Source organism: Patagioenas fasciata, chromosome 1 (genome assembly GCF_037038585.1).
Source record: "Patagioenas fasciata isolate bPatFas1 chromosome 1, bPatFas1.hap1, whole genome shotgun sequence".
NCBI lineage: Eukaryota > Metazoa > Chordata > Aves > Columbiformes > Columbidae > Patagioenas > Patagioenas fasciata.
This window is the reverse complement of record NC_092520.1, coordinates 128,221,117-128,248,671: the sequence shown is the minus strand read 5'-3', so window position 1 is coordinate 128,248,671 and position 27,555 is coordinate 128,221,117. Positions and strand designations below refer to the sequence as shown.

At 42.8% G+C, this 27,555-nt stretch overlaps 2 protein-coding genes across 5 annotated transcripts in view; one reads left to right on the top strand and one right to left on the bottom strand.

The window, feature by feature from the left end:
- Window positions 1–1,321: 1,321 nt before the first annotated feature.
- On the bottom strand, window positions 1,322–16,906 carry FBXO40 (F-box protein 40). 3 transcript variants are annotated; one of them, XR_011741284.1, is made up of 5 exons: window positions 16,817–16,906; window positions 14,327–14,413; window positions 4,952–6,850; window positions 2,377–2,875; window positions 1,322–1,421 (listed from the first exon to the last, which is right to left on the bottom strand). XR_011741284.1 is itself a non-coding variant. In XM_065851152.2 (3 exons), exons 1-3 carry the CDS (start codon window positions 14,333–14,335, stop codon window positions 2,678–2,680), a joined length of 2,106 nt encoding a protein of 701 aa, XP_065707224.2. In that variant the 5' UTR covers window positions 14,336–14,471; the 3' UTR covers window positions 1,633–2,677. The 3 variants fall into 3 exon arrangements, 1 of the variants encoding a protein (XP_065707224.2); XR_010652430.2 differs by lacking the exon at window positions 16,817–16,906 and having other exon boundaries at window positions 14,327–14,471; XM_065851152.2 differs by lacking the exons at window positions 1,322–1,421; window positions 16,817–16,906 and having other exon boundaries at window positions 1,633–2,875; window positions 14,327–14,471.
- A 1,383-nt stretch (window positions 16,907–18,289) lies between these two features.
- The window catches only part of KPNA1 (karyopherin subunit alpha 1), a 54,193-nt gene continuing 44,927 nt past the window's right edge, over window positions 18,290–27,555 (top strand). Inside the window, exons 1-2 of one of the 2 annotated variants that reach the window (XM_071814397.1) lie at window positions 18,319–18,443; window positions 21,433–21,550. The gene's annotated coding sequence lies outside the window, so the exon portion shown is untranslated. Of the gene's footprint in view, window positions 18,444–21,432; window positions 21,551–27,555 lie in introns of both variants that reach the window. The other variant, XM_065851177.2, reaches the window with a different exon arrangement.

The following is a 27,555-nucleotide window of genomic DNA, read 5'->3' as shown; positions in this document are numbered from 1 at the left end:
TTTCCATCAGCCAAGTTACAAACTTAAACTAGGAGCTTAAAAGCTTGCTGGACCCAAACCAGCGCCACTTGCCTTTTAACTAAACCGGTGTTGTGCTCACCAAGATAAATATGGCACTGAAACAGTTCAGTCTCCAGGAGCAGGGTGATACAAGAATGCAGCCCACTGACGTTGACAAAAGGAGGGCAGAAGCAGAATAGCAGCACTGCTAGTGACACTGGCACTAAAGGAAAAATGAGCCTGATTCGTACCTGACATAAACCACAACTTCAGGTCAGCTACATTGATTTACAGGAGCTAAGCGGCTGATCAGGTGAGAGATGGTTCACAGGCTGAACTAACTTTTTAATGGTCTCTTATACCAGCCTTCAACACTGACTTACGCTGAGACCCTATTATATATGGGACTTCTTTTTTCCTCTCCAAATTGTCTAAAATTTTGAGTGCCTCTATTTTAAGTACCCAGCACAGATACTGATACATGATTTTTGGACATGCTGCAGCTCAGCATCTTTCAGTCAGATACATGATAAGCAAAGCATGAGGCCCTGATGTGGAGGCCGGCCTAGGAGGTCTGACTATGTTTTCACTTCTCTCAACTTCCCCGCATAAAACAGAGTGACAATATTTGGGAACCTATTTCATAGGGGGATGTTTTGAGGACAGGCCAGTTTTGTAAACAATGTTAAATGTTGGCCAGTTTGGTTTTGCGCGGTGGCTCAAGCCACAGCATGAAGGATGAGAGCATCCAGCTTTAACTACTCTTGGTCCAGCTTAGGTTCCCTTGTTCATTTGCTTCGGTTTCCTCTGCATAACATTGGGATGCTACTTCTTGTGTTTTCCATGGGATACCCGCACAGACAAGTTTATTCTCATCTGTAAAAGCATTATGAGACTTCCCTGAAAGGATCTCTAGGGACAGAGAACAAAATAGCATAAAAAAAAATTAACTGCTGGTATTCCTGCTCCTGAGACCACTCCACTGTTGCCACAACTCAGACAATAGCTCCTGAGGGCATGTGTCTGGAGAAGAAAAAGATCCTTATATGGTTGAAAATCTCACAGGGACCACTTAAACCGCAAATGTAGACAAGGATGAACTGCACACAGCACAGTTTTGGTCACCACGCAATTAATGCCTTTGACTACCAAACGCTCAGCTCAGGTGCATCGGCAACCTTTATTGGTAAGAGAGGGCTCCTTCTTGTGTAGCCTGCCTTATCCTAGATCTGCGCTGAGACCAGAGGTAGCATGTGCAGCATGTGTCCATCCACTTGGGCCAGTTTTCGCCTGGCTAGCCCAGGCAAGGAGAGCAGTGGTCCAGGCCGGCAGATGTCCCAGCTCCCAGTGAGGTCCTCCTGCCCGAGGTGGTGAGATGAAAGCCATACCTCATGTCCTGAGCTCACACTTCTGGCTATGGGCTTAAAAAAGAAAGGGGTGTGAGTTGGCACTATTGTGGCTGCGCAGCAGCTGTAAGCTGTCAAATCAGTCTACAACCATTTCAGAGTAACACCACCCACCACCACAACTATGGCATTAGTAACTAGGACCTCTGAAATAGTGTCATAAGACAGATGCTGTTGATGACATGCCCATTTTCTCTCATCTGTTTCTTCAACAAGCACATTCTGGTTTTAAATTAATGTATTTATTAAAAAAAGAGAACCAAATCCTAATTACTTTTCTGCTCTGTAAAAAAAAAAAAAAACAAACCAGAAAAAGTCTTTATACTGTAGCCCAGCAAATATTATCTGTACTGTTATTGAATGGCTTGCTGAATGCCTTTTCTTTTGCAGAAAAAAATATTTCTTTGACATATTATTTACAGTTGCTTACAATTATAATTTGAAATTTACAATTGCAAAACTGAGTAGGTAAGGCATCCTAAATATGACTTCAAATATTCTTTGATTGCTTTAATGGATTTTAAATAAAACAAATAATGTTTTTAACCAAAAACCAGAGAAAGTCAATTGAGCCCCTCCAACTGTTTGCTACTTGGTTATTTGTAACAAAGAGCGAGTTTGTTTGCTTTGGTTTGGTTTGAATATTTCCATGAGCTCAGCTTTATGCTTGTGCTCAAATGCTGTACTAACTAGGCATGCTTGCCTGAATCGGGGCCATAAAGGATGGTCTGTGGTTGTGCTGTGCATTCCCAAGTCCTAATTAGTGCACTTGACTTTGGGGCATCCTTTTATTTTGCTCATATCTCAGAACAGGGTAGTAATCCCTAATTCTGCTGGGCAGGAAGGTATCTGCTCGTACTCCCAGAACTTGGTTTACCAGCCAAAACGAAGGTGTTTCAGACCTACTCAAGCTGGGTACATTTGCTGCTCTTCTGTCTCTCAGGGACACAGCACAGGAACAGCAGCCTACCTTCAAGGTTGAGAAGATGCCTTTTCAAACAAGATCCTTATTGCTTGCTTCAGGATGCTGTATTAAGCAAGGAAGAGAAACATAACCAGAAAGCACATGGTATCAGTGTGCAGTGTGGATGAAGTTTGAACAACTAAATTACTGTAGAAAAAAAAAAATGCAGGATGTTCCAACCACAGCTAGGGAGAAGCCCATTTTGTATGTCCAAAGGAGAGTTGAAAGCAAGAATCTTTACACCCAAATTCCCAAATCTTGTTTTAAAGTGCCCTGAGAGGAGCACGGCAGAGGCGAAGCAGGTTGTTCAGAGTCTGCGCTTGAAAGTAGAAACCAAAGTCTTTTGAATTTGCTCTCGAGATTCACACATGCCTGTCAGCAGCACGGGGTCCGTCTTGTGCTCCACTTGGTAGAAGGGACAGGTCTTCAGGTGCTCTGACATGCATGTGATGTCATTGTGCTGCCACTTGTTAACTCTAGAGAAGAGGCTGCTGAACTGCCAGATCTAATGTGGGAAAGGGGAGAGAAATTGGGGAGAGAAAATGGGAATATTGGTAAAAATAGAACTGGATTTTAAAAATCTAAATCTGCTTATAGTAGGCATGCATTACTTGCACGGGTTAGTGAACATGTGATTGTACAGGGCTCGCATAGCAAGAAATAATGTAGTCTATTGTTACATACCTTATACTCCCTGGTTTTGCTGCTTTAGTCATCACCTGCTATTTTTAATGGCAAAGTCTCCTTCTACAGTTTTTGGTGACAATCCAGTGTGGGGTGTGGGCAAATCCAGGACACCTGACCACTGGACCTCTACAGAAAACTCCATCACATGTATGGTGTGATCCAAGATGTTTATAGGTGCATCCAAAATATTTATAAAGCAGAATAACTACAGCATGCTTGTGTGAAATGTATCTCAAAGAAACCTGACTTCCTAAAGGCCTTCTAAGGCATCTATCAGTAACTTCAACATGATGAACATCACAACACCAGTATTATTCACCTCACCTCAGAACAAACCTGGGAAATCTAACGCTAGGGTTATTCCTAGAGGAGATACAAGCTTGTAAAAACCAGAAATGTGCAGTCAAAATAGTATGATTTTGTTTGCAGTGATACAAAGTATCGTTTCGTGATACACTAGCATGTTGTGATAAGACTGTGATTAAGTCACTTTAATATATGCTGTACATCAAATAAAATAATTTTTAAAAGTCATACTAGCTTTCTTCACCCTAAAAATGTTTCTTCCTGCAGAAGAAAGACAGTGTGTGGGTGTACTACACTTAAGATTACCTGACCCTGTCCTAGTCCTAAGTAACCATAGCTATTATACATAGTAATCAAGTAATTCAGACTAATTACAAAGAGGATGTTTTCAAGAAGAGTCTATGCACTGGGAACAAGGTTCCTGTGTGGTCAGTACAGAAAGTTAACATGCGAGAGGTTAGACAGTGTTTAAATTCATGGCTGCTGGTTCGAAATTGCATTACAGTAACTGAAGTTAATTGCTATTTGATTGCTCAGCCTTTTACTGAAGGAAGCCACATGCTCCAGTAAATGGTGAATTCCTGTTTTGGATTGAACTAATTCAACTCGCATCAAACTTTGCTACACAGATTTTAAATACTTCATTTTTTGTTTTTAATAAACCATACATTCTCTTAATAAAGAGTCATAAACTGCTAAGCTTCCCTTTGATAAGAATCAATAGGTGGGCATCTTCAGGGGTCTGCTTGAAAGCCACATCCTTAGATCACTTTTAGGAGTCTTCCTTGGATTTAAAGTACTTGTTCCTAGATCTCTGTCCTGTCTGCTTGGTCAAGCTGCAGTCTCTCTTGCCATTCTTTCAACCAGTTTTATGTCGGAGTAGCTGCAAAGCTATCAGCTATAAAAAAACCCTGTCGTAACTATTGTTCTGCGAGGACTTAAAAGGAGCTGTGTTTACATATTTCACTGAGACTACCCAAATAGCCAATAACGGACATGATAATCTTCCAGCACAAACAGTAGGAGACCAGCTTTGCAGAAGAAGGCTTCCTATCCCCATGCTGCTCTCTCAGGTGCTCACAATCCAAGGAATCAGACACTCACGGCAATCCTATGAAAGCCCTTGAAAGCTGATGTGAATATCTGAACTGCTTTCACAGCCACAACTTCTTGTTCTTTAGCCTTTTGGCATTCTGAAGCATGTTTTAGTTTTGACATACCCTAGATCAGCTTGTAAAGAAAAAAAAAAAAAGTGTGAACCTCAACTTCTTCAAAACCCCACATGTAACCTTAAAATAGCAGTAATTCTTGGTTCCCAGTGCCTAAATACAGTGCACGTGCAAACAGGTTACCCCAGACAAACTTGGGTGAGGAGTTGCAGCTAGTCAAGGGATGGCCATTTACACCTTCCTGCCTTTGCTAGATGTACTGCATTTTATAGCCCTGATCCCAGATAATTGTGGTGCAAATTCACAACCTCACAAACCTTCCCAAATCTGCATGGTTCCATGCAGCATCCCTTGCTATGCTCATGTTTTATCTGGAGAGAGCCCATGGCTATCTTTTTCCCAGTGTCACAGTCACTTGCCTTTTTGCGAGCTCTCCACGATGTACCACCATGGGAATACCTTTTTTTCTCCCAGACGAGCAGGACCATTCCCCTCTCTTGAAGAAGAGTGGCACAGATGTCCCTCATCAGCACTGACACTTGTGATAGCTGAGATAAACTGAAGCTGTCCAGGAACCCCGCAATGTACTTGAGCACTTCCACTGGGAGGCTGCTCAGTGAGTCTGTATTTCTCCTTCGAGTAGCCACTGTGGAAATGCACGTCCCTGATTCAGCAAGGAGAGTGTCTACTTCTGGCCTAATAGCAAATGTATTGAGAGCCTTGCTGTATATAACTTTGGCCTTAAGTCCATCAGGGCGGAAGTGATTTTGAACAAAAGTACATCCCAGGTAGGCCAGTGGGCAGCGATGCTGGAACCATCCATCCAGACATGACTGGATGTCAGTGTGCACATTCTTGAAGTGGGATGGGAACTCATCCCTCCTGAAGAAATGACTGCAAGTGAATGTGAAAGCTGAACTGCTTTTGTTGTGTCTTCTAGTTACACATTCAGTGTAGAGCTCCACATGGAGCTCTGGTGGACTTTTTTCATCCAGAATATCTGCTAGAACAGCATTGGAGGAGAAGGATTCCAGAGGAAAGTTGTATGTCTGTGTTGCAAAATCCACAAAGAGTCCATCGATACCCCTTGCTTCAGAGATCTCATGGCCTTTCAGTTCTTTTTCCAGTGCACATAGCAGTGTGGCTTTAACTATATTTGTCTTAGGCAGGTCTTCTATGTTTATTCCCAGTTCCGAGGTATCCACTGACTTGTCTGAAGTTGGCATCTTGTGGCCCAGTGCATCTCCTAGTCGTGCTCTTTTGCCACAGTAACTAACTGGCACTTTGAAGGTGTAGACAGTCTTCACCTCCTGAGCTTCTAAGTTCCCATAGACAAAGTCTTTTTCTTTGGGAGTGCAAGCAGCTAGCTGGCCAAAGCGGATGAGCATTCCTCCGTGATGTACCAGATACATGTTGTAATCACCTACACCAACTTCCTTCTTCAGCCTCTCCAGGACACCTTCTTGCCAGGGAGCCAGTCCTGTCATTTCTGTATTTGGTGCTACTTGTTGAAGCTTTGGGTCCTTTGCCTCTTCTGCACTGTCAGGTACTTCCTTTGCCTTTTCTGTGGAGCTGGTAGCACGAGGGGCTGACGCTGTTTTCTTGGAAGCTTCCTCTGTCTTTTGCCCTGTGCTGTCTGCTGAGTCTGTTACCTTGCAAGCCAGGAGCTCTTTGCTGAAAATGTTCTCCCACGTTTTGTAACTCCCCAGGTCCATACCCTCTTTGTCCTTTGCCAAAAGTTCACGTTCATGTTGGCTGAGCTCGGACAACTGGTTGTCAGTTGCTTGGGAACCACAGGCTACTCCTCCCACAGCACCTTCTTCCCCACCGATGGCTTCATCCATTAGCTCTTCCACTTCATCCTTTTTCCTCCACTCTGGAAACAAGTTGGCTATTTTCAAAGTCCTGAAAAGTATCTTCTGGTCTCTGAGTGCCAAGGCTGTGTCCAGACACTCTTCGTTCAAGGTCTCCTTCATAATGTTCTTGTGAAGGGTTGTGTCTGAATCCACGTTTGGCCAGCGATTCCACTCCATCGAGCAGCAGACAACACTGGCTGGACAGACCTGGAGGTGCTTTGCCAGCTTAAAACGGGCCATGGAAAAAGGGCAGCCATAGGCCGAGTTGAGGCAGGGGACCTGCTCTAGGGGGCAGAGCAATTGGTGTTCCTCCTCCTTGCACATGTGGAAGGTGGCCCCACAGTGGGAGCGGCAGCTGATCACCATGCAGGAGGTGGAGAGCTCAATTGGTGCACGGCACTGCCGGTTGAAACATCTCTCACAGTGCCTGTGCTGCCCAGGGGGAGCTTTCTGAGCCCGGTGCTGTGTGTAGCAAAGACAAGAAGACAAGAGTTATTGCCTAAAGGAGCAAGAATGGGTACAGACCTTCCATGTGCATGCTTGGTTTCTATGCGTTAGGTGCTCACATGCATTCCTAGAGGGAATAAGGTTGTGGGCAAATGATTGCCAACTCCATACAGTCAGGTATCAGCCTTGATCCCTTTGGTACGGTGTAGTCTGATAGCAGCATGAATGCAGATAACGTCCTTGCTCATTAGCCCAGGAGAGGCAGCCAGGGTTTGGGAAAAGCTGCTTTCTGTCCCAGTATTCGCACTGGGTCTATCTATACCAAGCTGCTGAAATCAAGATAGTCAGAGGCACAGTGAGAGAACTTCCCACTTCCTCAACGCCATTTGAGTAGGAAAGTTGACGTTTCTTTCTCTGCTCTGGAGAAAATTAGCTGGTCTTTTGGCCTACGTGTCTTGTCAGCCCCCATAAAGACATTAATGTTGTGCAAATGAACCTCTACTTGCTCTACACCAGCAAGGCTGAAAGTGAGGATTATCATCATGATCCCTGTTTCCAGCATGGAAACCAGCCTGGCTAAAGGCTAATTTTCCTGGCCTCCTTTACTCTGCTCTCCTGATTTACCTTTACACTCCCAACTGATGCCTGTATGTTGTAGAACAGAAACCACAGGGGACTTCTCTTCAGGCAAGTTTATTTGCTACATCCACTTCCAGGTTTCAAAACCTGGAATAAGTGATGCCTCAATCTGCATTTTGGAGAGAAGCTCCAGACTGCAGTGGGAGCTTGTTGCAAGGTTGTACTCACACAGATAAATCCATTTTCTTTAACTTTTTTTTTTTTGACAAACTGCCTTTCACCTTTCTTCCCCTTGTTGTCACCAGTAAATACTGAGTAGATAGGAAGGTGAGGAAAAAGGCAGGTATGAGAGCGCATCTGGCGTACTACGTCCAGTTCTGGAGCCCTCTGTACATTTCCTGTACAGACATGGACCTGTTGGAGAGAGGCCAGAGGAGGCCACCAAGATGGTCAGAGGGCTGGAATGGCTCTGCTGTGAGGACAGGCTGACAGAGCTGGGGAAGAGAAGGCTCCAGAGAGACCTTATTGCAGCCTTTCAGTACTTAAAAGAGGCCTCTAAGAAAGATGGGGACAAGCTTTTTAGAAGGATCTGTTACAACTGGTCACCACCACTCTACTTTTTCAGTTTATTCTACATACTTCGGACAAGTCAGTGTCAAACTCTACTTGGAACTGAATAGGTGATCGTGAGTTGATCATATTTTAGATTCAATTTATGAAGGTGTTAGTGACACCACAAGGGGCCAGAAAATAGGGCAAGAGGTCTCAGGCAACAAGTAATAAGCAATACTAGCCTCTGTTTCACAAATTCAGCTGGCACCAGGCAGCTCCTTATTGTTAACATTTTGCAACCAACAGACTGGATTAAAAGAACAAGTAGAGGCTGCCAAAGCAAATGTTTAAGAAATTTAAACTAACTTTATTATATAAACAGGCTAAATGTTTTCTTAAGGAAGATTGCATTACAGTTCTCACATTCCCATAATAATAATAAAAAAATTCCTCTTCTCTCCTTAAAAGCCTTTGATATAAAAAGGACATACAATTTTCCTGAGGTCCAACAACAAAAAACAGAAGAACATGATGTATGAAGATCCGTATATAAAAAGTCAATTAAATCAGTTTAGTTAGTAAAAATGATGCACTATGAGGCCTCCTTACAAAAGTTCTCAATAATTCCCAGTAATAGCTGTTACTTCTTCCTAAACACGGGAAAACAGAAGCACGGAGTCCAACAGTAAGTAAATGGAGATGGTGATTAGCATGAGGCATGCCTTCTGTTGAAAAAACTCTAAGAACATGAAATGACAAGAAATGACATTCTGGGCCAGACCAGTGGTCCACCCAGCCCAGCAGTCTTCTTCAACAATGCCCGTAAAGGATGCTGTTTAGGAGTAACATGTAGGACCTCCTGTAGTCCTTTCCCCTCATACACAGTTGTTGGATTAGAGAACTAGAGGCTGCTCATTCACTACTTGGAATTACTTCTCTGGAGGTACTTTGGCTGGTACCGGTAACTTGGTCCAAAGAAGAGCTGCTGCAAGTAGAAAAGTCCAGATTTCTGACTTTCTGCTCCTTGCTATAGAGGCTGCATTCCAGCTTGGTTCAGTCTCCCATGAATTTTTGTGAAAGGGAAAAAGCTAATGATAAGGAGGAACACTAGTTCTGTTTCCAAATAGGACCCAGGGTGCAATTTTTCTGGTGAAAATGAGAAAATTAATTTTGACGAGTCTTCCCACCACACCTTCTGTGCAGTAAGAACTACCATAGGCCAAGCAGACTCTCATTTGGCTCTTGGTAAAAATATCAATTATTAGTAAAATAATTTAAAGGTTTATGTTTTGTGTTTTTTTTTTTTTTTTTTTTTTTTTTTTCCCTCTAAGATTAAAGAAAATACTGAAGTGTCATATGCCTGGATGTGAGTACTCCTGCAACCTCAGGTTTAAGTGACCTAGGCCTGAGAAGAGCAGTGCCAGAGAGAAAGTAGGCTCAGGCTCAAGGGAAAGAGATGCTACATGAAGCTGCTCCCCCTTTTTTGAAGGAAGGAACTGTTTTAAATGCTCATATTTCACATCTAGGCAATGGAAGTCATGAACAATCCAGGAGGAGGAAAGATGTGTGGGAAAGGCAATGCATGTGAGTTCCTGCAGTCACCAAAGACCACGCAGTTGTGTTTGAATTTGATATGCATTAATTGCTCAACACAACTTTGTTCCATCCATTGCAACTTCCAACACTGAGCAATACTTGTTTACATCTCTTAGTGAATCCCGTTCCTCCTTGGTCCTGCAGAGTAAAGGAAAACAAGTCTTCGGTGGTTCCTTTACCTAGGGACAAACACTCTGAAGGCTCAAGTACCTTCACCTTTGCACAGAAAGCGTTTGAGACAGCAATGCAGAAAAATAATATTTTGTGACTATCCACTATAGCATTCCCTGTTTTGTCTTGGGAAGCACTGGCTTCTGCACAGAGGTGACACCAGGGTGCTGGCCAGGGCAACCCCAGCCACATCCAGCCCATAAATGCATGTGATTTTGGGAGGCATCTGTCCTGCTTTAGGCTGTCTAGTTACATCTAATTCTATGCAGCTCAGAGAAGCAGGAGATACAGATGGATTTATTTCACATTGGCAGCATCCTTGCTGCTCTCATTCTTGTAGCATTTTGCTGCAAATACAATCTCTAAAAATAGTCCCAGCTATGACTTGCATAAGGTCAGTGGAAAGCTGGGTACATTACACCGCAATAAAAACATGAATGTGTGAACAATACTTTCCACTGCAAACCCAACTCTCAGAGAGAAATAATTGATAAATCAAAATACATGTGAGGCATGGGCCTTATGGTTCTCCAGAATCACAGGAAAGGCTGACTTCAAAGTTTTTGGAGAGGAGCTTGCTTTCACATTGTTGTGTGCTGAAACAAACCCCATGTGAATCACAGGCAGAGAAAGGAAACACATATTTTGTTTATCAAACTGACCATGTAAGAGCATTAAGATTCAGAATATGTCTCAATCCTTATCCAGATCAGCCATTTCTAGCTGAGTTTATCATCTCATCCCTGACTTGTATACGCTGTTCTGTCAGACAAATGATTTCTACAAATTTCTTCTCATTGTCAAATCTGTGAAGCTGGAGGACAGGGAGGAGAGAAAATTTTTCTGATATTTAGCAGGGTTTGAATGCTTCTTCTATTCTGATATGTCAGTAAGACAGAGCTTTGTGTTTTAACTGATATTCTACTTAGCTCTGTGGCTTAGTTGATGGCATTATTGTCAGTACTCAAATGATAACTTTCAAAACCCTGAGCAGAAAGTTTACAAATTCTGGCCTCAGTAAGTTTGATACATAAGATCCAGAGGCAGGTGACACACAGGTATGTCAGGCAATGAAACAGTTCTCTAAACCTGTACACTTCTTGTTTCCCTGCAACTTGCAACATTTCCGAAGGGCTGGATTAGAAAAAAAAAATCAAAACAGAAATGCTAACTTGGATCATGTCCAAGCTACTGTGGAAAGAAAGGATGCAAATTACAGTCCACAGTCTGTCCACTTTGGTAAATCTTTATTTTTAGACTGTCATGACAGCAAATCAAGTAAGGTTTAAAAATAAACAGCTGCTATGTTAACTGCAGATATGTCTGTGTCTGGAGCAGATCTGTTCAGTGACAATAACTTTCAGTTTATAAACCAATTACAATTTATTTTCAGTAAATATATTTAATTCAGTAAATATGTTTAATTAATGAGCCAAAACAATACGATTGTTTTCTTATTTGGTATTTGCTATATGTGACTGATCATATGACATATCAAGGTTATATCACATCTGAGCTCTTCTCACAGAATCAAGGGATGCCTTCCATTTTAAAAAATCATCAAAAAAGGCCACCAGAAATTCCAGAAAATTACCTTAAAGAGTGCCTCTGAGATGAGATTGCAAATGAACATAAAAGAATCTTGCTAAGATTTACAATGTGATAAAGAGCTCTTTAAGAACCTCAGGAAAGTTTGCATCCAAATGCTGGAGCCAAGAATGTTAAAGTTATTTATAACGTTAAAACATAAAAATATTTTCAAGGAATGTGAATGTTTTTGGTGAAGTGTATTGAGCAGATAGGACATATTGTCTATTTCTTTTAATCTTTGTTACCCACTATGTCATACTTAAAACCTGAGGTGAAAACAGAGTTATCAATTTCCTTACAGGGTATTTCAATATACTTACTATCTTAGTATCTGAGGAGGTTTACAACCAATAATGAATTAATCTCTGCAGTACTAGAGGTACACTTGAGTTTAAAAGAAACTATTACTTCTATTTGGCAAATGTACAATTAAAGTATAGAAAGACAAAAATAAATATAATTAAATATAATATTTTATATAAATAAATATAGATTTATATACACACCAGGCACAGAGATGCTCAGGTTCTGATGTTTCACTTGCAGTTGCATGCCTCCTGCACAAAATCGCTGGTAGAGCCAGCTGTAGAATCGCATTTTCTAGGAGAGCATCTAAGTCTCCTTAAACTAGAGATTTTATTCTCTTTTTGTGCAGTGCTCTTCTTCAGTCACTACGTACTTAACATCCTTAGCAAGAAATCAGGCTTGGGTCTTGCTTTGCTACACAGATATATTTATTTATTGGAGCTGAGGAAGAAAACACTAGGCCATTGGAAATCATGCTGTACCACATTTGCACATGATGTTCTGGACCCTAATTTTTCTCAAGCCCTGTCCTTAGATACAAAATCAAAAGGAAGCCCAAGAATGCCACCACGGTGATCTCTGAGTCAAGCCCTGCATCTTGACACCCACAGTAGTGACAGCTACAGCTTGAGCGACCGCTTTGGCGTTAGGTGTAGGGGGCCACTGTCCTTTATGGCACACCTTCAATTGCTGTTCAGAGTGATCTCATATATGCATGCTACCAGCTGAACTTTGAATGAGTCAGACAATGACTATGGTACAGCCCAGGGTAGGTGGAAAGGGAGAGATGAAATCTTCATCAATGACACTAATACATTTCCAGTAAGCATGTGCAAGACATAGTGACTTTGAGACTCAGGTCTTGAACAAGTCCACATGGGTTTTACAGGGGCACTTTGATCCCAGGACAACCGTTCTGGTAAACCTCAAGTCCCCAGTATAAGATATGCAGAGCGAAAAGTGTTCCTGTGAGACAACTGACCTGTTAGGTAAGGCCAAAGATGGAAGGATGAGGCTATGGCAATTATGGAGTTACTCCCTGTGTTTTCTAGTTGGGGATCAGCTGGTTGAGCCTGTGGTATTTCATGGCAATAACCACTGGTTCAGAGTTACCAAACAGGATGGAATTGCTTTATACTGAATAAAAAATGCTTTAAAATTACAGGGATGAAGTAGGTCCACAGTACGGTGCATCAGTCAGGTATGTTCCTTGTTTTTCTTTCAGAGCATGCGTTCCCACAGAAGCACATCAGATTATCTTCAGCTCCCTGAACCTGGCATGCAGGAGTGTGGAGCTAAAGAGAATCTGTTGCAACATCAGGCCTCCCTCTCAGATGGTAAATCTGTGCTGCATGTATACAGAAAAGAGGCATGGAAACTTGCTAGTGCAACTTCTGAGCAGTGAAATGCACTGGTGCTGTAATGGGAGGAGTAGTGCAGAGCTCAGAGCAGCGAGGTGTGGGTAACAGGGGGCACTGCTGGCAGCAGCCCCACACTGCACTCCCTGCTGTGAGACCTGCATCACCAATATTTCTTGCTCCTTCCTACCCTGCAAAATGTAGCCATAGCTCACCTGAGAACTCACCTGAAGTGGTCCCCTGGGCTGGCAGTACGGTGCAGAGCAGCCCAGCAGCAAGGTCCTGTGCTGAGCATGTTGGGACATCGTATGGGAGACAGGCAGGACAGGGAGAAGGGGGAGGCTGTGGCACGGAGCTACCCTGCTGCTGCCCCTGCACATGAGGGGTCTCCGTGATGTCCTTGGTAGAGACACAGTCAGGCAAACCCTCACTTGGCATTGGTAACTAGGAAATGGCTTTGGTTTTGGTTTGAGTTCAGCAAGTGCTTCAAAATAATAGGCTCCACTTTAGTTGCAGTTTGAGGAAAAAAAAGAAAGGTCCAAATTTTTTTTTTTTTTTTTTTCCTTTGAGTTCAGGTTCTATTTTATGCCTTGGTAGCAAGGTAACAATCTCATTAACATACTTTAAACTTCTCGAGATAATCAAGTGAATGGTCTTAAGCAAAACAAAAGAAAACCAGCCCAAGGCAAATGCCCCACACAGAGAATTTCAGAGCTATTAGTCAAAGTCATGAAAACAAAAGAGAAAAGATTCCTGAATAAAAATTGCTGAGCAGCCACAACTCTAAATGGGTACAGTAGTGTCTCTAACACTTGTAATTCTTACTTCATCGTCTTATTATACAGTCTGGCTTACAAACATAGTTTGCAGCCTGAATCTACAAAACTCACTGGATTTTAAGTCAGCATTTTTGCCAGAACGTTGCTCTTGCCTCTGCTCTGACTCTTATTGTATTCCTTGTCTTCTCTCAGAATTTCTTGGTGATTACAGAAATTGAATTTTTGATTTATAAACTGTCCTGCTACTGAAGCTCCCATCTTAGAATTAGCGCCTTAGTTTTTTAAAACCCCAGATACGGTGCTGCAAACTCTGGCAGATCCACTGAATGTATTATGGAGGTTGTTTTATTTAGGTTTAGAGTAGCATGCCACAGAAGTGTTTACAGTTACCAGCTGCCTCTGTTTTAAGGTGTCATTTAAGACATCTTGTCCCTGATTATTCTTATTTTTCTTAGTTACTAAGGCTGTTTTGAAGACCTCTTGATTTTTATAGCTCAATACAATAACTGCTTCTTTAGGTTTGACCAATAAAGACTCCAACTCTACTTACAAAACCTTACCTTAATCATAGAGCCCCTGTGTGTGTATCAAACACTTGCTCTTCTGGTTGTGCTCAGATGGGTTGAAGTGAGGTGGATAAGGGAGAACTGCAAGCAAAGAAAGAGGAGAGAATGGGAGGACACGGAGCAAGCCCAGGCAGAAACATCAAGTAGTTTTGGGATGTTAAAAATAAAACTCATGCATGTGACCTTGTAGCTCAGCTTACAGAGCTTCTACTGTATTTGTTAACACTGTCACTTCTGGAGTGATACTTCACAGAAAAGATGTGAGAGGCAGAACCAATAACACTCTGTGCCCCCTGCCTGAGAGGCAAAGATCCAAGCCCTTTCCAGAGCCCTGTGTCAGATCCCTGCCACTCTCTGATGGAGGTTTGCCCCTTACAACTTAACTCTCCTTGGCGACCACACCAGTTTGTGGTTCCTGCTTTTGGAATTGTCACCATGTTCTCCGTTCCCATTGTCACCAATTCCAGCAGGTGGTGCAGACAACGATGGTGGGTTTCTGATCTGCCTGGGCAGAAAAAGAGGGGGAATGGCCCACAGCTGACCTGCCTGTCCAGCGCCCTGGGACCCCTGGGAGACTCCCCAGCTCCAGCCCCTCCAGTGCTCCCACCAGCCACTGAGAGGAAGCCTGAAGGGAGTAGTTACCAAAGTCACCCTACCTCAGCCAAACCTGTGAAAGCAAAGGAGAGCAGGCATTTTTTTACCATCAGTGTGAACTCATTGAAGCATTTCATGGTGAGTTCCATGTTAAGCATTTCATACTCTTGGTGAGTGGTACTACTACATGTCAATGCGGTTCAGGGGTGCAGATGGTGCAGACATTGCTTCTCCCTGGTGGGTGCTCACCCCATCTGGTTGTAAAGACCCTCTTTGTGACCCTGGTGTTGTACAAGGCCACTTTTCACCACCTCAGAAACACAGAACAACACCTTTCGGCTGTGGTGGTGGTGGCTCTGAGATCCTAAGTCATGATGAACTTGCTGCTTTGCCTTATCTTCCTCCTTCCCTATCTGCAAGTCTGCAGTGACTCTCATCATTTGAAACAGTGCAGGCAACTGTGTTTTCATCTTTATGCTGAACAAAATGCCAGTAGGTGACAACCAAGGCTTGCTGGTGCCAATCGTGATTTAGTAGTGCTAAATATGGTTAGGAGTCTGGCTCCGTGGCCTTTTTTAGAAAGGGCTGTGTTATCATGATACCATTTTCTGTCATCCCATTGCACTGGGGAAAGCAGAGGCCAGTGGTAATACACCTAAACCTGAATTTCATCCAATCGTAACACGACTGCTGATCAGTTTACCCCCTCCACTTCCATCCCTTGCTCCCAGTTCAGGGTCGTTCTTCAACTTTCAATGCTGTTGTTATCTTTTAGGACTGTGTTTAAAAACATGCTGCTTGTGTGCCTCACTTTTATATGAAGTAAAAAATTATTCTAAAAACTCTGTATTATTGTTTAGAAGTAAACTCTCTCCAGATGAATTAGCCCAGGTTACTAAAATACTTAGGGCTTCAGAAGCAGTTGTCAGAAATGAAGCTGCCTTCTATCTTAATTTTACTGGCACCTGATGTCAGTCTGGTTTCAGATCTTTGTATTTCCAGACAGTCTGAACTCTGGTGGCACTTTTTACAGCTTCCGTGTGTTGCTCCGTGATCACACAGACCCAAACAGCCTGTCCTGAGCAGCCTTATGTAACACAAGCCCCTCATATTTCGCAAATCCTTGCCTGCAGATGATGGCAGTACTGCAAAAGGCATCATCTGTGATGGCCTTTTAGGGAAGGGTGTCACAAGAAGTGCAGAATGAACGTAGTTCACCATCCCTGCAATACATACGTGGTGGAGAGAAGGGAACAGAAGAGCGACAGCAACAGGAAACAGGAATTAATCCTTGTACCTGCACCACACCGTTATATTAGCTCAGCTGCACCTGAAACCAGACTCAGCAAAACCAGAACTTGCAGATCTCTGCTGCCACCCTCACCTGTGCTAATTTGATTCAAGGTATCTCAGTAATGCCAACCAATTCTGTAACCAGACCTCCTGCTGCAGCATAGTTGTGCTTACTGGTGGGGGGCAAGAAATGTGAAATCTCTGAAAGAAAAGGGTCACTGTTATTTATTTTTTAATGTGAATGCTTTGGGAAAAAGCTGCTGCCTGTCTGATTTAATGTATCTTATTTCAATTCTATGGATAGAATTGCTGTGCTGTATAGAAGCCCTATGAAATATACCTATGTATATGATATTTATATGGTATACGTATACATACGATACGTATACAAATATTTATTGATACAGGAAAATTGGACCAGATCTGGTAGCCTGAGAGAGGCAAGGCTGCCACAGCTCCGTGTTCCCAGGTACAAGAAGTAGCCAGGCTGAGCTTGTATTCCCAGTAGGTACATGCACAAACACACAGATACACCACTTAAACATATATACAGAGATGGCCACACAGATTATGCAGCTAGCCACACAGAACACTCACATGAACAAAGTGCCAGTGGTCTCATCTCACCTCCAGCTGAAGAAGTTGGAGGTTATGGTTTCGTTATGGTTGGACTCGATGATCCTGAGGGTCTCTTGCAACCGAAACAATTCGGTGATTCTATGAGGTGTGCTAGTGAGCATGCATATATATATGCATGTATTAGGTTGTGTGACAAAGGCTTGTGCCATCGTGCCCCTGTGCTCCTCTGGGCATGTGGAGATGGGCCTTTGGTGGGCTGATGGCTCCTGGGACGGTCCTCGGAGCAGCCCGGCAGAGTGCTGATGGGGCTCCCCCTCCTGCAGTTGTCCCGTTTTCCTTTGTGGGTGTACAGACAAGCCTTTGTCACGCAACCTAATACACGTATTGATCTCAACATGTACCATGGCTGACTGGCAGCTACTGTGGCTTTTCGCGTTAACTGTACAGCCAGTGACCACCGCTGTGTCTGTTGCTGCCAAGCTGTTGCCGTACGATCGCCCATGACACTGCGATACGGCTTCGCTTGTCACCCGTCCCTTCCGCCTGCGCAGAGGGCAGCAGCGACGTGCTTGTGGTGACATCGAGGCTACCGCTAGCTACCCTGTACCGCAGAAAGCACTAACTACGGTGGAAATGTCACCTCGTTAGGTTACTCCGGGCTGTAAATGCCTCCGGGAGGACTCTGTGCCTTTCACCGCTCCCCTGCGGCAGCGCTATCGGGCGGCAGAGTGCGGCCCGTGGCCGCCTAGCACCGCCCTACCACTCGCGGCTGCTGCGCCACAGGCAGGCCAGCGTCCTCCTGCCACCGCCTCTGACTCCGTGCCCGCGACCCGCCCGGCCGCCACCACCGCCCCTCAGGCGGGGAGGCGGTGCCTCCTCCCCGCCCCAGACCCTCCCGGCTGCGGCGGAGCTGCCCGCCGCACTACAGCTCCCGGCACGCCCCGCGGCGCACGGCGGCCGTCCCGGCGCACCCCGTCTGCGGCTGCGCGGGCCGCGCTCTGCATGCCGGGAGTCGTAGTTTTCTCTGGAGTCGCGGTCCGCCGCTGTCGCCGTCCTGAGGAGGGCGCCGCTGCCACGCGGTATTTGTAAATATGTGAGGGATGAGTGTCATGAGGATGGAGCCAGGCTCTTCTCGGTGACAACCAATGACAGGACAAGGGGTAATGGGTACAAACTGGAACACAGGAGGTTCCACTTAAATATGAGAAGAAACTTCTTCACAGTGAGGATGCTAGAGCACTGGAACAGGCTGCCCAGGGAGGTTGCAGCGTCTCCTACTCTGGAGACATTCAAAACCGGCCTGGACACTTTCCTGCATAGCCTCATCTAGGTGTTCCTGCTCCAGCAGGGGGATTGGACTAGATGATCTTTCGAGGTCCCTTCTAATCCCGAACAGTCTGTGATTCTGTGGCGGCCGGCGGACGCCCATGGCCGCGCTCGACACGCCTGGCCCGCTGGGCCGGCGGAAAAGCTCTCCTTCCCAGAGTGCAATGCGGCGAGGCCGGAAGCTGCGCGGCTGGCTGCGCGCGTGCGCATTGCCGTGGCCAGCCAGCGCCGGGCAGGCAGGTAGGGAAGGAGCGGCGCTCGCGCGCCTCGGGCCCGAGAGGAGACAGCGCGGGGCCGGGCCGGGCCGCGCCGGCAGCAGGTACGGGGAGCGGAGCGCCGCGGGCTGTGCTGCCGGGTCGGGGGGGAGCCTCAGTATCGGGCCCACGCCGCGCTGGCGGAGGTGGGGGATAACGGCAGCCGGGCGGTGAGCGGCGCCGGCCCGGGCGCGGGAGGAGGGACAGGTCCCCGTGCGGAGGTCGGCGGGGGGCGCCTCGGCCCGGGCTGCGGGTGCCGCCGGCTGCGGGAGTCCCTGGCCTGCGCGCGTGCAACAGGCGGGGGCCGCGCGGGCGGGGCGGGGCCGGCCGGCGCGGCGGAAGCCGCACGCGTGGGCCGGGACCGGTCGCCTCGCGCCGGCCGCCCGGGAAGAGCTGACGGGCTGCGGCGGGAATAGACGGCGCTCCCGGGAAGCGGGCGGGCGGCGGGCAGGGCTGGTCCTGCCCCGGGAGCCCCCGCCTGGCTGGGCGGGCGGCGGAGCTTGTGCCGGTGGCGGACTACCCTCCGGCTTTAGAAATCGGCGGGGTAACTGCCGGGACTCGGAGGAGTCCGTGCCACAGGGACGGGCTTCCTCGCTGCTGCTGCGCGCCGGCGGGACCGGCCGTATTTTCCTCCGGCGGGACGGGGTGTGAGGAGAGGCAGCGCCTCAGCTCGACGGGAAAGGGAAGGGAAACTTTCTCTTGGGTCTTCGAAGCTTGTACTTTTTTTTTTTTTTTTCCCCCTGGTGATCTTAGTTGTTGTTACAGAAGCTTTATGTTTTCCATGCAAACATCACCTCATAGCCTTACATTATCCCAGCTATAACATTATCTCCTTGTCTAGCTATATGTGATGAAGGGTTTGTGCTTTCTCTGTGGCCATGGTGACCGCTTCCAGTTGTCATCTCTCTGGTGATCTTATAACCAGCAGAAACTCATCCATTCATAATCTTGGAATCTGTATTGCTTGTACAAGAATACATGTAATGAGAATTTTAAGCTTTGCCTCTTGAGGGCGTTTCATGAAAACTGAAACTGCAGGCTGTAGAGATAGGTCATGAGCTGTGAAAATACGGGGCTGCTGTTTCTGCAGAATTCCCAAATGCTGCTGAATGGTTGTGTTTAATAGTCTCTTTATCCTTTTTTTCAAGCTGCCGTTTCTTTTTTTTTTTTTTTTTTTGTTTGTTTGTTTTGTTTGTTTGTTTGCTGGTGTGTTTTCTGCTCTGATTGCTTAATGTTAACAAAAGACAACAAATTTGGGATATGTCTATGAGTTGTCTGGAAATGGGATAGCAATTTTATCCCTAGAAACTAGTGATTTTAAAGCTATTTTGTATATACCTGTGGCAATTAATAGTTAGAATAGAATAGTTAATAGAACACTGTGTAAAGTTATGGTTTGAATCAAAATAATCTTTGGTGTATCTGCCCTTATTTTTGTTGATGCTTCGTTATGTTGTTCTCCCTGCAATGTTACCATGTGCATTGACATGTGAGCTAGCTCATTCATAACAAGTTTGTTTCTACTTGAACTGTGTTGCACCTTTTAATTACCCTATAGACATACCCATAGGCACAGGGGAAATGAAGAGTAGCTTGAGGCATGGTAACATAAGATGACATGCAGTGTGAGGTTTTTCTCAGAATGGGTTCTCTTGTCATAGTCTTTCAAACGAGTGCAGTGATGCTTCACTTCCAAGAAACGTGGCTATTTTGGGGGCTTGGGATTTCCCCTCCCCCACTCTAAAACTTATAACCAGGGTCTTTGTTATATCCATCTCTCATTCTAGCACTACACCAGGTTGTTTACCTTCTGCTTTCAGTGCTCTTTCTGTTGATTTTTTTCTGATGCTACATTCTCTGTGTTGTTGTTTTCAGATCTGGCTTGTTTATGTGGTCCTGTATATTCAACTGAGTTCTGGTTCCTGGAGAAGTCACAGTTTAGTCGATTTAGAAAGGGAAAGGCAGCAACAGCGTATTTCAACAGCACTGACCAAAGACACTGTGGAGAACTAGAAGTACTACAGTCAGATGTAGCAGTTTCTGAAAGGTTCTTTATAGAGGCTTTTAAGTGTAAATGTTTATTTAACCAGATTGTTTGATAGTCTTATTTCAACTTCAGTGTTTCAATACAGTGCTCTTTTTTTTTTTGTTTCACTTCTGTTGAATAAGCTAAAGTGAACAGAATGGTATGCTTTGTTTTAGACTGCCCTGTATCTGGCAGGCTTGCTTTGATATCTTTCTGTTTGTCTCTCCGCGAGATTGTGGAATTTTTCTTCTAAACTGTTTTACAAGTCCTGGAGGAGGCAAAGTGGGGGGCTTAACTCATACTCTTAAGAACACAAAAGGAAACTGTACCTTTAAAGGTAATGGTAAAGAAGTTGCTAGGTTGGAAAACATAATTTTGTGGGAAGAGGTGAGAGGTTAATGGATCTTAAACAATGCCTTCCAGAAAAATGGAAGTCAAGTCTATGTGAAAAAACATAAAATCTAGCATACTAAGAAAAAAAAAAGTGTTGTGCTTTTAATGTAAGTTGGAAACATAAGAGGAAATAAAATAGCAGTAGCAAATAGCTGAATTTAATGGATTTGTTTAAATAATTCTGAAGGCCAAAGGGAACGGGGGTGCGAGGGAGCCTAGTAGTCTAGGAGCAAGTAAAGAAAAATAAAAGACATTAAAGGAGTTACTCACTTGATGAAATGTTGTGAATGACTGAAATATCTAAACAGGAGATTCTGGTATGATGCAATAGACAAACAAGAAGTTATAAGGTCAGACCACTTCTTTTTTCCAGAGAACAAGAGTGAAAGTTGAACTGATATGAAAATTATTCAGATTTGTACTAAGGGACTAAAACCTAATGGAAATCCTTGTTTAAATATTATAATAATACTAATGAAAAAAAATGCTGATGTAAACTACAGAGATAAGAGACAGCGGTATGATAGCAAGTAATTTTTTTTTTCTGCTGTGAACAAGAAATCCATCCTTAGTCTGCTACAGCTTTTGAAGTCTGTTGAGCAAGTAATGGATTAAACTGCTCTGTTAATTCCAAGGATGAATATGGGCTTTTCAAGATACAAAATGACAGCAACAGGATGCAAGACCCATAGAAATATCAGTACTTTTAAATTACTTTGAGGAAGGTTGAGGAACTCTGGAAAAACAGCAAAGGTAAGTTTAAACAAAACACTCAGTGAAAACCTCTGGTAAATATAAAATCTGTAGAACAGTAGGACTCAATTATATTATGCCTCTTCATGAATGTTGTGAACTGCTTTAAATGTTATGCAGACTTTAATATTAATAATTCATGATGAGGATAAAAAGTGGTGGTAGTCTAAGACAGGTAACATACAGTAAATTTCCTTTCACCAGAATTGTTTTCAAAAGGCTGTTAAGAAGGTGTGAAAAAGTGGTAAGAAGTAATGGTAGATTGGACATCGCATTGTCACTTATGTTGATCCTTTAATGTAAGACAGGAGTAAATGGAGTTCAGTGACATAGAAAAAAATTTAAATTGGGATGAAGTGGATACTTTGTTGGGACATAATTAATGCTTAATGTCATGAGGAGGCAGAAGCTAAAAGCATTAGAATTGAAAGAAATATGGTTGTTTTCCTGCATGTATATGGAGAGTAATACACTCTGAATTTTAAGAGTATGCTACAAAACTTGAGATTTAGCTAGTCACCAGATGCTGCAACCTTCCTTAAGATCTAGAGTAATTCTTTTATCTTTTTCTGTTTTTATTTGGTAGTTCAGACTGCTTGCCAGGGTCAGCAGGAGGATTCATATGTTCTGTGAGAAACTAACCAGTTTGACACATACACAGATATTTTATTTATTTTATTTTTACAGTCTGGGCATAAAGTTGAGACTATATGTAAATGACATGCTGGTTTTAGAAATAAATATCCGGTGGCTAAACATCCTGAATGTATTTATCTCCAAACAAGGCATTTTAAACCTACTAAATCTAGTGCTAAGGTTATAATTGAAAGAAAATTCACATGTTGATATAGGAAAATATCATTTGGGCAAACAAACCACCTTTTGGTGGCACACAAACCACAACTCATAAGTCAAATCAGATAATGTTGTGATTTGTTTAGATTGTTGTGATGTGGTTTTTGCCTGAAACAGGATGGGATTGCAGGACTTCTTTGTATAGCTTCCACATAATTACGTCCTTTACACCTGTGTGTTCTTGTTTTACCTTTTTTTGTATTGCAAAATGATCAGAAAGGAAAAGAGGTGTCTTTGTCTATGTGCTGTGGATGAGGGTGATGCTAGGCTTAAAGAGGATGAGGGAGACAGGATGAGCATCATCAGGCTTTAAAGTTCCTGTGGTTTTTGCCTTGATGTGGCCAATCCATCAGTATTATGTGATTCTTTTGGTTGCTGCTGTACAAAGCTGGAATGAAATCTGTAGAAAATTGACTTATCGTTATTTTGTGCTTCTGCACACATATCTACCATAATGCTGAGTCACAGCAACCGATAAATTTGTTGAAGGCAAATTTGTCATCAGGGGAAGCATGAAGTAGGTTTGGTTTCAGTGCATTCTATCATTCACAACCCCAAACAAAAGTTACTTGGAACTACAAAGTTGATTAATAATTTAGTTTATTTTTAACCTAATTTGTTTTAAAGTGTTTGGAATTTCATATTTTCATGATACAAAATGCTGAAAGGTACACTCTTGTTCTCTTGTAAAGAATATTTAGGGCATTTTAGCATGGCTTTTTTTCTGAAAGATGAAAGTGTCAAATGATACATGACTGTTGTTTTAAATATGACCTTACAGAAAATACGTTGTGGGTCAGCTTGTTCTGTTCAGGGAAGATGTGTTATAATCTTTATCAAAATAAAAACGAATCTCTGGTTTAAAAGAAAAACAGTTTAAGTTTTAGGTTGGAACACAGGAATAATTGCTTTTGCTATTTTGTGCAGATGGGTATGTTAAAGTGAAGTTATTTTTTAATGTTAGTATAATCCTGTGCAGCTGAGCAGTTTAATTCTTCATCGCTAGCTGCTTTGTTTTATGGCTTGTGGGAACTTTTTGGTTTCAGGTTGATTGTGGACTGTGGAGTTACAGAAATCAGGACAGTGTGGTATTTTATTTATTTTAAAAAACTTATTTATGGCACTGCAAAGACTTTTAATGCAGTAACTCAAATCAGAAAGGCTCAGTTAATGAGTTTGTGTTCCTTTTAAGTTGACCTGGCTTTGAGTTTGTGTTTTTTGCACTCTTGCTCAAGTTAAAAGCTTTCTGAAACTTCGAAAAACTTACCTCACATCAAAATGGACCTTAAAGAAAATGGAAATTAAAACATCTTGGAAATACCTTTGTGATAGTAGATGTATGGTGAAGTGTTAGATGTACTGTGTGTATAATCTTTTATCGATTTCCAGCTTCCCCCTGCCTTTGATAGAATTGTTTACCAATAAACCTTGTAAATGCATTACTACTTCAATTTTTCAGTGGTTCTTCTTAAAAACAAAACCAAACCCCATAATCCTTAAACTTATAAAGATCGATTTACGTGACCAGGTGTATGGCTGCCAATGCACTTAACTGATGGTATAGGCTGATGTGCCAGATCGTTTTTTTGAGACAGCAGCAAGTAATTTTCTTTCTGTTAGTAGTTTGTTGTTGTTGTGCTTTTTTTTTTTTTTTTTAACTTCAATCAGACGTATGCTTCCTTGTGGTGTTTTCTGTGTGTGCATGTGTGTTTTTTGGTGTAAAAACAGAAGATCAGAGGCCTGACCAGCAGATGTTGGCCTGACTTAAGGCATGTCTCTTAAAAACCTCTAATTTTTGTGAGCACAGAGATAGTTCTGAATGTTACCTGGGAGTATAATAAATCAAACCTTCAAGATTAGCAATTTTTGGAAAAATACTTCTGATATAGTTATTATTTTTATTTTAACCACATTTGCTGCCCCTTTTTTGGTGGAAGATGAGGAGATCGTATTCTTGAAATGTGACATCCCTACAGACCTGCATCAGGTGTCCTCAGCATTGTTCAGACAAGGCAATCTATTTTATTTCCTCCCTTTTGTTTGCTTTCAAGCATGTCTTTTATAGTAGAAAAATGGTCGATATTGGACTTTCATGCTTTCATGTTCCGTATTGTGTAAATTTGTATGTCTTTTCAGGGATTGTATTAATTGTCATAGGTTTTAAAATTGGCCTTGTTTCAAGCAAGTAGCAGTCCAACTTTTGAATGGCCAAAGAACTAGAACATGTTGAATTTGCCATAGATTAAGTGGATTAATACTTGCTTTGCTATTTCACATGTTTATAAAGGTGCTAGAACAGAAACAATTGTCAATTAAGACCTACTGGCCATGGGAAAAAAACCTAAGTGAGGCTAGCAAGCCTGCATAAGAAAGCAGATTCGAAAGACGGGGAAATGGGCAGCAATTCCATGAAGAAGTCCCCTTGCTACTTCCACTTCTTGACAGAAGGTCCCTAAAAGGGGCGTCTGTTATTATCTTTGAATGTTATATTCCATTTGAAGCTCCTTTAATCTTTGAGCCTTTTGGATAGCAGAAGGTGTTTGATTCTGTTTTTCTGCATCATTCTTGTGTGATGGTTGCCCATCACACAAGACTGTGTAGTCTTTGCTATTCTGCATAAATGGAAGTCTCTCATTCTCCTAGTGAGCAGCACTTACGCCTGCTGCTGCAGCTTTCCTCAGCCATGGAAAATGAAATTCACATGATCATTTTGTTTCCTTCTTAGTGCTAGGTTTTGATATATCATTGGCAAAACCTAGTACTTTGCTGGTCTTCACAAATACTGTAAATGTTGGTTTTTAGAGTGCCTGTGAGACATGTTTCCCAATCACATTTTACAGCTAGAGCAAGTTAAGAAAAGAAATTGGCTGTGTTGTGCTTGAGCAATAGCTTTTTATAGTTGTGGTTAAATACCGTTTCTTCTAGATGTCCTGAGCTTTACAGGAGTCTGAAGACATTTGAAATTAGGAAGTAACACCACTGCCCCTCAGATGATATGGGTGTTTCTACTGATGGGCATTCCCATAGACCCCTTGTAATCCAGTATGCTTGTCAAATAGTTTTGCAAAAGAAGCAGAAACAGCCTCACCAAAATGTTTATCTGGTTGAGCTGGCTTTTCAAACAACAGGAGGTGGCAGTGAAGAGAGAAGTCAGTCTGCTGATTTTTCTGAATTTTCTTCTTTTCCCTCAGATAACAATGTCAATAGTGTAGAGACTTGGTTTTGTCTCCCTAGGATGTTGGCAAATGTAGGATCTTGCTCTAGAAGTTTTTCCAGGGAAATAACATTAATCTGAGGTGATATTTTTTAGAATTCTATGCCCTATATTATTCATGGTTTTATTATGAAGACCTTTTGTTATCTTTCATCTCCTAGAAAGCTGACAGTTTACTTCCACAAGATTTAAATACTTCTGTTAGCCTCCTGAACTAGTTGCCTTAGAATTGCCAAAAAAGCGAATTGGAAGGCCTTTCCAAAATCTGCACTTCGTAGGAGAAAAAAACACATTTGTGGCCAAAAGTCTGGATTTGTAGGAGGTGTGTTGATAAGATTAATGATTTACTAAGTGCTGCTTTCAGAGTAGGTTTTTAAAATTGAATAGGTTTTCCAGTTTCTCACTAAGAGTGTCAGAAGATGATGTATCCTGTAATCAGAGATCAGTGAATTGCTAGAACATCTGTCCAGGCTGTGCTGTAGTTATTTGGCATGGTATCAAGAAGCATGATTTAATTCTCTAAGGGGGTCTAGAGTCCCATGGCAGAGCCAATAAATAAACACAAAGTTTCCTTGGAAATAAAGGTTTCCTAGTGTAGCCAAACCATTTCTTACCTAGAATAATTCCAGCTTCTGTCATTGCTTGTAGTTCAGTCTTGACAGTGCCATTTCCAACACTGGTTGTTCTTTCAGGGTTGACAGTATCTCTTGTATCTTTTCACTGTCTTTCTGGCAGCTATCTGAAAGAGAGAGAGCAGTTTGATGGTACTGCCACAAATACACAAGTATGCCTCTAGTGAATGATTTTCTTCTGACAACTGCTTCTATTAGGAGATGTAGGCTGGTAGTATGTATGTTAGGTCATGGATCTTCAAGATAACTTTTTTTAATCCACCTACACTATTTTGTTTCAGTCTCCTTGTTCGTCTTCATTTTCAAGTCTTCCCCTATCGGTGTATTTCCATTGGAAGGTAGAATTTCTTGTGCAGGTCTACAGTTCTGAAATAGATTTTTTTTTTTTTTTTTTTCTTATTCCCACCCCTAATTCCAAAGAAAGAAGCTTTGTCTCTAACGGTCTTTAAATCAGCAATGTGTTGGGTAATCGTAGTTTCAGTCATCTGGGTTATATATACCATTATGCAGTTCTTGATTTGTAAGGCCTTTATTTTTACATCTGGATGTCTCTGACGTGTGGAATATCCAAGAGTATTAGTCACATGGCATTCCTTCTAGCAAACCCCTTAAGTACTAGTGACAGTGATATCTGATTTAAGAAGGCAGGGAGTTCATTTTTGCCCCATCTAGATGATTGCTTGGGACAAGGTAGGTCATAGCAGTAACTGAATCCATGTTTCCCAGTGCCTCCAAATTTCTTTGACTTGATGAGCAAGGAGAAATGCAGCCTTTTTCCTTTCTCCTAGAAATGCGTGCTTAGAACACATCCACATTTGGTAGGGTACTTGTCTTGCTCAGTGAAAAATTTGAGGATCATAATTTCCTTAGGGAAACATAAACATTCAGGAATAGATAGTGGTTTTCATTTTACTAAAAGTCATGTTTTTGTGTCTGCCAAAGTGAGGATAAGAAAGTGTCATATGGGGTTTGAGTGATGCTGCACAAAAAGCCAAAGAATACACCATGAAAACTCCTCACCAGGTCAACAGACATTGTTATGTGTAGACAGGAGTATCCAAAAATTGTGGAAAATACTATGCTATCTTTAGGAAAGAAAAGATGGGTAGAACATTTCCATGACAACCACCACAGATTTTCACCAGAAGTAGCATTAATTTTGATAGGACAGAGAAGATCCAGGATTTACTTTTTGCTATGAAAAAACAACATTAAAGTGACCTTTGAAAGATTCTTCAGTTAAGCCACAGCAAAGCTACTGAAGATGAGTGAGAGGCGACTTGAAGTTGTTTTGCCTCCGTGGT

Coding starts and splice junctions, on each gene's coding strand:
- FBXO40 (XM_065851152.2), bottom strand. Junction 2,876..4,951: donor CGTGGAGAGCTCGCAAAAAG/GCAAGTGACTGT, acceptor TTCCCACATTAG/ATCTGGCAGTTCAGCAGCCT.